Source organism: Nothobranchius furzeri, chromosome 10 (genome assembly GCF_043380555.1).
Source record: "Nothobranchius furzeri strain GRZ-AD chromosome 10, NfurGRZ-RIMD1, whole genome shotgun sequence".
Taxonomy (NCBI): domain Eukaryota; kingdom Metazoa; phylum Chordata; class Actinopteri; order Cyprinodontiformes; family Nothobranchiidae; genus Nothobranchius; species Nothobranchius furzeri.
In genome coordinates this window covers 74,576,610-74,587,619 of record NC_091750.1, presented here as the reverse complement: position 1 = coordinate 74,587,619, position 11,010 = coordinate 74,576,610, and the positions used below count along the sequence as shown (strand labels likewise).

The window sequence follows — 11,010 nt, the reverse complement described above, 5'->3', positions numbered from 1 at the left end:
ACCGGAAAAGTAAAATGAGTGGCTACTCGAGTCCAAGATGATTGACATCTCCGAAATGAAGCACCGAAATCTGCGTTGCTTTTCGGTCTGGTTACTACCGTTTATGTCAGAACCGGTGCTATTAAAGTACCGAGTACCGGTACCCATCCCTATTTGGGACATGGTTTGACCCCCTATAGGAATGTGCGATCATCATGAAACGTTCAGATCACTTACAACTCAATAGATTCTACCTTCCTGTAACGTTTCTGCCTGATTGGACCTTGTTTTCACACAAATGAACCCAGAATGATGTGAAATTGTGCTTCGTGCAACATAATTCTGGGTGCCATTTAAAACCCATAAGTGCTAATGACTCCAATCCTTTTTGGGGTAATAGGGGCTGTTAATTGGAGTACTCTAAAACAAACCTGACCTCTCTGGGATATTCAGAAGCCAAGTTATAAGCCCACAAATGTGTAACTGGACTACTTCTTTAAAGTGACACCAGGCCCGGTGACCTTTGGGACATGGTTTGACCCCCTATAGAAATGTGCGATCATCATGAAACGTTCAGATCACTTACAACTCAATAGATTCTACCTTCTTGTAACGTTTCAGCCTGATTGGACCTTGTTTTCACACAAATGGACCCAGAATGATGTGAAATTGTGCTTCGTGCAACATAATTCTGGGTGCCATTTACAAACCATAAGTGCTAATGACTCCATTCCTTTTTGTGGTTGTAGGGGCTGTTGATTGGAGTACACTAAAACAAACCTGATCTCTCTAGGACATTCAGAAGCCAAGTTATAAGCCCACAAAGGTGTAACTGGACTACTTCTTTAAATTGACACCAGATCCAGTGACCTTTGGGACATGGTTTGACCCCCTTAGGAAAGTGCTATCATCATGAAACGTTCAGATCACTTACAACTCAATAGATTTTTCCTTCCTGTAACATTTCAGCCTGATTGGACCTTGTTTTCACACAAATGAACCCAGAATGATGTGAAATTGTGCTTCGTGCAACATAATTCTGGGTGCCATTTACAAACCATAAGTGCTAATGACTCCATTGCTTTTTGTGGTTGTAGGGGCTGTTGATTGGAGTATACTAAAACAAACCTGATCTCTCTAGGACATTCAGAAGCCAAGTTATAAGCCCACAAAGGTGTAACTGGACTACTTCTTTAAAGTGACACCAGGCCCGGTGGCCTTTGGGACATGGTTTGACCCCCTTAGGGAAGTGCTATCATCATGAAACGTTCAGATCACTTACAACTCAATAGATTCTACCTTCCTGTAACGTTTCAGCCTGATTGGACCTTGTTTTCACACAAATGAACCCAGAATGATGTGAAATTGTGCTTCGTGCAACATAATTCTGGGTGCCATTTAAAAACCATAAGTGCTAATGACTCCATTCCTTTTTGTGGTTGTAGGGGCTGTTGATTGGAGTACACTAAAACAAACCTGATCTCTCTAGGACATTCAGAAGCCAAGTTATAAGCCCACAAATGTGTAACTGGACTACTTCTTTAAATTGACATCAGATCCGTTGACCTTTGGGACATGGTTTGAACCCCCTTAGGAAAGTGCTATCATCATGAAACTTTCAGATCACTTACAACTCAATAGATTCTATCTTCCTGTAACGTTTCAGCCTGATTGGACCTTGTTTTCACACAAATGAACCCAGAATGATGTGAAATTGTGCTTCGTGCAACATAATTCTGGGTGCCATTTACAAACCATAAGTGCTAATGACTCCATTCCTTTTTGTGATTGTAGGGGCTGTTGATTGGAGTACACTAAAACAAACCTGATCTCTCTAGGACATTCAGAAGCCAAGTTATAGGCCCACAAATGTGTAACTGGACTACTTCTTTAAAGTGACACCAGGCCTGGTGACCTTTGGGACATGGTTTGACCCCCTATAGGAATGTGCGATCATCATGAAACGTTCAGATCACTTACAACTCAATAGATTCTACCTTCTTGTAACGTTTCAGCCTGATTGGACCTTGTTTTCACACAAATGGACCCAGAATGATGTGAAATTGTGCTTTGTGATTTATAATTCTGGGTGCCATTTACAAACCATAAGTGCTAATGACTCCATTCCTTTTTGTGGTTGTAGGGGCTGTTGATTGGAGTACACTAAAACAAACCTGATCTCTCTAGGACATTCAGAAGCCAAGTTATAAGCCCACAAATGTGTAACTGGACTACTTCTTTAAATTGACATCAGATCCGTTGACCTTTGGGACATGGTTTGAACCCCCTTAGGAAAGTGCTATCATCATGAAACTTTCAGATCACTTACAACTCAATAGATTCTATCTTCCTGTAACGTTTCAGCCTGATTGGACCTTGTTTTCACACAAATGAACCCAGAATGATGTGAAATTGTGCTTCGTGCAACATAATTCTGGGTGCCATTTACAAACCATAAGTGCTAATGACTCCATTCCTTTTTGGGGTACTGGGAGTTGTTAATTGGAGTACTCTAAAACAAACCTGACCTCTCTAGGATATTCAAAAGCCAAGTTAGAAGCCCACAAAGGTGCAACTGGACTACTTCTTTAAAGTGACACCAGGCCTGGTGACCTTTGGGACATGGTTTGACCCCCTATGGGAATGTGCGATCTTCATGAAACGTTCAGATCACTTACAACTCAATAGATTCTACCTTCTTGTAACGTTTCAGCCTGATTGGACCTTGTTTTCACACAAATGGACCCAGAATGATGTGAAATTGTGCTTCGTGCAACATAATTCTGGGTGCCATTTAAAAACCATAAGTGCTAATGACTCCATTCCTTTTTGTGGTTGTAGGGGCTGTTGATTGGAGTACACTAAAACAAACCTGATCTCTCTAGGCCATTCAGAAGCCACGTTATAAGCCCACCAATGTGTAACTGGACTACTTCTTTAAAGTGACACCAGGCCCGGTGGCCTTTGGGACATGGTTTGACCCCCTATAGGAATGTGCGATCATCATGAAACGTTCAGATCACTTACAACTCAATAGATTCTACCTTCTTGTAACGTTTCAGCCTGATTGGACCTTGTTTTCACACAAATGGACCCAGAATGATGTGAAATTGTGCTTTGTGATTTATAATTCTGGGTGCCATTTACAAACCATAAGTGCTAATGACTCCATTCCTTTTTGTGGTTGTAGGGGCTGTTGATTGGAGTACACTAAAACAAACCTGATCTCTCTAGGACATTCAGAAGCCAAGTTATAAGCCCACAAATGTGTAACTGGACTACTTCTTTAAATTGACATCAGATCCGTTGACCTTTGGGACATGGTTTGAACCCCCTTAGGAAAGTGCTATCATCATGAAACTTTCAGATCACTTACAACTCAATAGATTCTATCTTCCTGTAACGTTTCAGCCTGATTGGACCTTGTTTTCACACAAATGAACCCAGAATGATGTGAAATTGTGCTTCGTGCAACATAATTCTGGGTGCCATTTACAAACCATAAGTGCTAATGACTCCATTCCTTTTTGTGATTGTAGGGGCTGTTGATTGGAGTACACTAAAACAAACCTGATCTCTCTAGGACATTCAGAAGCCAAGTTATAGGCCCACAAATGTGTAACTGGACTACTTCTTTAAAGTGACACCAGGCCTGGTGACCTTTGGGACATGGTTTGACCCCCTATAGGAATGTGCGATCATCATGAAACGTTCAGATCACTTACAACTCAATAGATTCTACCTTCTTGTAACGTTTCAGCCTGATTGGACCTTGTTTTCACACAAATGGACCCAGAATGATGTGAAATTGTGCTTTGTGATTTATAATTCTGGGTGCCATTTACAAACCATAAGTGCTAATGACTCCATTCCTTTTTGTGGTTGTAGGGGCTGTTGATTGGAGTACACTAAAACAAACCTGATCTCTCTAGGACATTCAGAAGCCAAGTTATAAGCCCACAAATGTGTAACTGGACTACTTCTTTAAATTGACATCAGATCCGTTGACCTTTGGGACATGGTTTGAACCCCCTTAGGAAAGTGCTATCATCATGAAACTTTCAGATCACTTACAACTCAATAGATTCTATCTTCCTGTAACGTTTCAGCCTGATTGGACCTTGTTTTCACACAAATGAACCCAGAATGATGTGAAATTGTGCTTCGTGCAACATAATTCTGGGTGCCATTTACAAACCATAAGTGCTAATGACTCCATTCCTTTTTGTGATTGTAGGGGCTGTTGATTGGAGTACACTAAAACAAACCTGATCTCTCTAGGACATTCAGAAGCCAAGTTATAGGCCCACAAATGTGTAACTGGACTACTTCTTTAAATTGACACCAGATCCGGTTACCTCTGGGACATGGTTTGCCCCCTTAGGAAAGTGCTATCATCATGAAACGTTCAGATCACTTACAACTCAATAGATTCTACCTTCCTGTAACGTTTCAGCCTGATTGGACCTTGTTTTCACACAAATGAACCCAGAATGATGTGAAATTGTGCTTCGTGCAACATAATTCTGGGTGCCATTTAAAAACCATAAGTGCTAATGACTCCATTCATTTTTGGGGTAATGGGAGCTGTTAATTGGAGTACTCTAAAACAAACCTGACCTCTCTAGGATATTCAAAAGCCAAGTTAGAAGCCCACAAAGGTGCAACTGGACTACTTCTTCAAAGTGACACCAGGCCTGGTGACCTTTGGGACATGGTTTGACCCCCTATGGGAATGTGCGATCTTCATGAAACGTTCAGATCACTTACAACTCAATAGATTCTACCTTCTTGTAACGTTTCAGCCTGATTGGACCTTGTTTTCACACAAATGGACCCAGAATGATGTGAAATTGTGCTTCGTGCAACATAATTCTGGGTGCCATTTAAAAACCATAAGTGCTAATGACTCCATTCCTTTTTGTGGTTGTAGGGGCTGTTGATTGGAGTACACTAAAACAAACCTGATCTCTCTAGGCCATTCAGAAGCCACGTTATAAGCCCACCAATGTGTAACTGGACTACTTCTTTAAATTGACACCAGATCCGGTGACCTTTGGGACATGGTTTGACCCCCTTAGGGAAGTGCTATCATCATGAAACGTTCAGATCACTTACAACTCAATAGATTCTACCTTCCTGTAACGTTTCAGCCTGATTGGACCTTGTTTTCACACAAATGAACCCAGAATGATGTGAAATTGTGCTTCGTGCAACATAATTCTGCATGCCATTTAAAAACCATAAGTGATAATGACTCCATTCCTTTTTGGGGTAATGGGGGCTATTAATTGGAGTACACTAAAACAAACCTGATCTCTCTAGGACATTCAGAAGCCAAGTTATAAGCCCACAAATGTGTAACTGGACTACTTCTTTAAATTGACACCAGATCCGGTGACCTTTGGGACATGGTTTGACCCCCTTAGGAAAGTGCTATCATCATGAAACATTCAGATCACTTACAACTCAATAGATTCTACCTTCCTGTAACGTTTCAGCCTGATTGGACCTTGTTTTCACACAAATGAACCCAGAATGATGTGAAATTGTGCTTCGTGCAACATAATTCTGGTTGCCATTTACAAACCATAAGTGCTAATGACTCCATTCCTTTTTGGGGTAATGGGGGCTATTAATTGGAGTACACTAAAACAAACCTGATCTCTCTAGGACATTCAGAAGCCAAGTTATAAGCCCACAAATGTGTAACTGGACTACTTCTTTAAATTGACACCAGATCCAGTGACCTTTGGGACATGGTTTGACCCCCTTAGGAAAGTGCTATCTCCATGAAACGTTCAGATCACTTACAACTCAATAGATTCTACCTTCCTGTAACGTTTCTGCCTGATTGGACCTTGTTTTCACACAAATGAACCCAGAATGATGTGAAATTGTGCTTCGTGCAACATAATTCTGGGTGCCATTTAAAACCCATAAGTGCTAATGACTCCAATCCTTTTTGGGGTAATAGGGGCTGTTAATTGGAGTACTCTAAAACAAACCTGACCTCTCTGGGATATTCAGAAGCCAAGTTATAAGCCCACAAATGTGTAACTGGACTACTTCTTTAAAGTGACACCAGGCCCGGTGACCTTTGGGACATGGTTTGACCCCCTATAGAAATGTGCGATCATCATGAAACGTTCAGATCACTTACAACTCAATAGATTCTACCTTTTTGTAACGTTTCAGCCTGATTGGACCTTGTTTTCACACAAATGGACCCAGAATGATGTGAAATTGTGCTTCGTGCAACATAATTCTGGGTGCCATTTACAAACCATAAGTGCTAATGACTCCATTCCTTTCTGTGGTTGTAGGGGCTGTTGATTGGAGTACACTAAAACAAACCTGATCTCTCTAGGACATTCAGAAGCCAAGTTATAAGCCCACAAAGGTGTAACTGGACTACTTCTTTAAATTGACACCAGATCCAGTGACCTTTGGGACATGGTTTGACCCCCTTAGGAAAGTGCTATCATCATGAAACGTTCAGATCACTTACAACTCAATAGATTTTTCCTTCCTATAACATTTCAGCCTGATTGGACCTTGTTTTCACACAAATGAACCCAGAATGATGTGAAATTGTGCTTCGTGCAACATAATTCTGGGTGCCATTTACAAACCATAAGTGCTAATGACTCCATTGCTTTTTGTGGTTGTAGGGGCTGTTGATTGGAGTATACTAAAACAAACCTGATCTCTCTAGGACATTCAGAAGCCAAGTTATAAGCCCACAAATGTGTAACTGGACTACTTCTTTAAAGTGACACCAGGCCCGGTGGCCTTTGGGACATGGTTTGACCCCCTATAGGAATGTGCGATCATCATGAAACGTTCAGATCACTTACAACTCAAAAGATTCTACCTTCCTGTAACGTTTCTGCCTGATTGGACCTTGTTTTCACACAAATGAACCCAGAATGATGTGAAATTGTGCTTCGTGCAACATAATTCTGGGTGCCATTTAAAAACCATAAGTGCTAATGACTCCATTCCTTTTTGGGGTAATGGGGGCTGTTAATTGGAGTACTCTAAAACTAACCTGACCTCTCTAGGATATTCAGAAGCCAATTTATAAGCCCACAAAGGTGTAATTGGACTACTTCTTTAAAGTGACACCAGGTTCAGTGACCTTTGGGACATGGTTTGACCCCCTATAGGAATGTGCGATCATCATGAAACGTTCAGATCACTTACAACTCAATAGATTCTGCCTTCTTGTAACCTTTCAGCCTGATTGGACCTTGTTTTCACACAAATGGACCCAGAATGATGTGAAATTGTGCTTCGTGCAACATAATTCTGGGTGCCATTTAAAACCCATAAGTGCTAATAACTCCATTCCTTTTTGGGGTAATAGGGGCTGTTAATTGGAGTACTCTAAAACAAACCTGACCTCTCTAGGATATTCAGAAGCCAAGTTATAAGCCCACAAATGTGTAACTGGACTACTTCTTTAAAGTGACACCAGGCCCGGTGACCTTTGGGACATGGTTTGACCCCCTATAGAAATGTGCGATCATCATGAAACGTTCAGATCACTTACAACTCAATAGATTCTACCTTCTTGTAACGTTTCAGCCTGATTGGACCTTGTTTTCACACAAATGGACCCAGAATGATGTGACATTGTGCTTCGTGCAACATAATTCTGGGTGCCATTTACAAACCATAAGTGCTAATGACTCCATTGCTTTTTGTGGTTGTAGGGGCTGTTGATTGGAGTATACTAAAACAAACCTGATCTCTCTAGGACATTCAGAAGCCAAGTTATAAGCCCACAAATGTGTAACTGGACTACTTCTTTAAAGTGACACCAGGCCCGGTGGCCTTTGGGACTAGGGATGGGTATCGATTAGGTTTTATCCGATACCGGTGCCAAACCGGTACTTTTGAAATGGTACCGGTGCTCAAACGGTGCCGGAACCGGTGCTTAAAGAATGTAAAAATACACAAGTTTTCCAAAAACCTCTTATTTTATTTTTTGATATTTTTTTGCAAAAAAATCACCATGTTAGCTTTTTCTGGCAATATTCGGCATCGCTCTTGGCTGATGGCATGCCCAGCGCAAGAGAAAACACGTTCAGAAGGTGTTGATGAGGCTGGGACACACAAGTATGTATTGGATAGGGCAGATAAGTTGGGCAGTGTATCCCTCTTACTCCACCACCAGGCCACAGGGTCTTGTCCAGAGGGAATTCTTGGCAGTCTTTTGTATGTGTCAAGTTCCTTTTGTACCTGCTCTGTGATGGAAGGGACTCTACCCGCTGTATGAGAGGCTGCATCCTCCTTAAGTTGTCTGTCCTCATCCTCAAACAGCTTTTCCAAGGCTGACTTTTGGACCGTTCTTGGCTGGAAAACAAAAATAAGTAGTGTGAGATTGTCAAAACAACAAAGATCCCTTTTAGAATGTAGGACTACATGGTTGGGTTAGAAAAACTCAGAAATTACATATTTTTCTGGCTTCATCTCGGCGTCATCCATCACCCTGTCTGCTTGAGGGTCCTCTATGGGAGGCTATGGATAACACAAATAAAAAAAACATTCCTTCAACATGGAAACTACATCATGCAGAAGGACAATGTTGTGCAGAAAATACCTGTTCAACTGCTGCTGTGGCATTTGCAACTGCTGCCATCTCCAACCTGTCCCAGATGTCAGCTGCCTCACCTTCATCTAGCTTGCCTTTAAAACGTGGGTCCATCAGAGTGGCCTCCTTCAGAAATTTCTGAAGGTTTTCGTCCTTTAAAGAAAGTATATAATATAGAAGCTGATACCTAAATGCAATGCTACCCCTATATTTGTTAGTATTCATATGTTCTGCAGATACCTGATATCTGTTCTGCAGACTACCCCAGACTTTCTCTTTCATTGATGAGGTGAAAACGGTGTCTTCATCGGATTGCCTGAAATGTGCCTCCAGCTTCATCAGGATGGGGATGATTTGGCTGCATGTGGGCGACTTCTCACTTGACACACACATGGTTGATGTGTACAGGACTTGCATGCACTTAATAAACATCTCTGCTTTCGTTAGATCAGTGCACGTGAAGCCTTCTAGCCTGTGGAAAATTATTAACAATGTTTAAGGTAAATGACTAAATGAAATCATTTAGCACTTACAAGTGATGCTGGTGTCATTAACTCACTTATCCTTCTCCATTGGCTTCCTCAGACGTTGATCCAGAACAGCTGCCTGGATTGCATCAAACTGCTCAATAAATCTCTCCACCATCAGGAAGAGAGAGTTCCAGCGCGTTTTAACGTCAAGAATGACATTATGCTCTGGCAAATCTAAAGCACAGACAGACACAAATGTATTTTGAATTACTGTAAAAAAGGTAATATGATTAACAATACATTTACATGTGTAACTGCATATGCTACTTACTCAGGAGTCGCTGCTTTTCTCTGAGCACAGTTTTGCTCAATGATGAACGCTTGAGCCACACCACAACTGAGCGGATTTTGGCACACCAGCTGGAAACTGCAGGAATGTCATACACCTTTTGTGCTGCTAGGTTTAGGGTATGGGCAAAGCATCCCACTTTCAAAAAGTTCAAGTTTTTCAAAGCAACATCCATGTTGCTGGCGTTGTCTACAGTGGCAGCAATTACTTTCTGTCCTAAGTTAAACTGCTCCACAACACTTGATATTTCTTTAGCCACTACCAGACCTGTTTGTGACTCATAAACTGCTTCAGTGCTTAGCACATTCTGCATCATCCTGCCTTTGTAGATGTAATGAACCGTGACTGTGAGGAAATGGTCCTGAGCAACACTAGTCCATCCATCACAGGTGATTGCTACCTTGTTAACCTGAGCCAACTTCTGGATGAGGTTGCTTTTTTCAACAGAATACCATGCAGGTATAAATGTGTTGGACAGGTCGTCTCTGGATGGGGGCTGATACCTCGGATTAAGGGCAGTGCACATCTCCCTGAATAGAAACAAATAAATTTGAATTTAAATTGAAATGTAGTTATTTTTCCAAACAGATAAAAAAAAGACTAAATAAAAACATGTAACCCACCCTTTATTTGTACCAATTATTAACAGAGCACTTGCAAAGCTAAACAGCTATGAACAAAACTATTTTTATATCAGAGCAATGCAACATTTTTACCTAAATGATGGTGACTCCACCGTTGAGAACGGTTGGAGATCTTTGACTACAAACGTCGTCACTGCCCTGTGTATTTCCTCCACTTTTTCTTTGGTCAATTTAGACCTCTTGGCCAGCGTGAAGGGAGTCTCTGCCAAAAAGAACGCAGCATGTAGCTACGACCGTGTTTGCTAGCTCACCCTACATGCATTCATTTAATAATGTGTGCTCAACGTATAATACACATAAACTACTTTAAGCTACTTACCCAAAGAAGAGCGGCTGCTACTGCCGCCATCCTCTGTCAACTTTTCTGCTACAGCGGGAGGGGCTCGGCTGGTGCCAGGACGATTCTCCTCTCCAGGTTCTTCTGGGGGAACGTTGCTAAAGCTATCTCCAATACCGACAGTAGATGCGTTCGGTGGGAGGTTTCGCTGTTGCAAGCTATCAAACACGGTGCATGTCTCGGCTTTTAAAAAAATGCTATGCGTCACCAGGTGTTTCATTAAATTAGAGGTGTTACCTCCTTTACTGAGTATCACCTTGAAGCACCTGTTGCAGGTTGCTGAGTCTGCATCTTTTGCTGTGAAGTACAGCCACGCTTTCGACCGCTTCACCTTCGGCATTTTGATAAATAATGTAGGTCCGCTCTAATTAAATACGCACTTGGCTGGGCCCGCCTACTATCACCGGAAAAGTAAAATGAGTGGCTACTCGAGTCCAAGATGATTGACATCTCCGAAATGAAGCACCGAAATCTGCGTTGCTTTTCGGTCTGGTTACTACCGTTTATGTCAGAACCGGTGCTATTAAAGTACCGAGTACCGGTACCCATCCCTATTTGGGACATGGTTTGACCCCCTATAGGAATGTGCGATCATCATGAAACGTTCAGATCACTTACAACTCAATAGA

At 41.7% G+C, this 11,010-nt stretch overlaps 1 protein-coding gene across 1 annotated transcript; it reads right to left on the bottom strand.

The window, feature by feature from the left end:
- Positions 1-7,649: 7,649 nt before the first annotated feature.
- On the bottom strand, positions 7,650-9,260 carry LOC107377648 (zinc finger BED domain-containing protein 4-like). The gene is made up of 5 exons (XM_070555408.1): positions 9,141-9,260; positions 8,822-9,053; positions 8,591-8,734; positions 8,443-8,508; positions 7,650-8,343 (listed from the first exon to the last, which is right to left on the bottom strand). Exons 1-5 carry the CDS (start codon positions 9,224-9,226, stop codon positions 7,969-7,971), a joined length of 903 nt encoding a protein of 300 aa, XP_070411509.1. The 5' UTR covers positions 9,227-9,260; the 3' UTR covers positions 7,650-7,968.
- Positions 9,261-11,010: the final 1,750 nt, after the last annotated feature.

What these genes read in the sequence shown, in the direction of transcription:
- LOC107377648 (XM_070555408.1), bottom strand. Translation starts at nt 9,226, where the DNA reads ATGGTGGAGAGATTTATTGAGCAGTTTGATGCAATCCAGGCAGCTGTT. An exon ending in AAGCCAATGGAGAAGGATAA is followed by an intron (nt 9,054 to 9,140) that starts GTGAGTTAATGA and finishes AATTTTCCACAG; the next exon opens with GCTAGAAGGCTTCACGTGCA. An exon ending in GTCTGCAGAACAGATATCAG is followed by an intron (nt 8,735 to 8,821) that starts GTATCTGCAGAA and finishes CTTTCTTTAAAG; the next exon opens with GACGAAAACCTTCAGAAATT.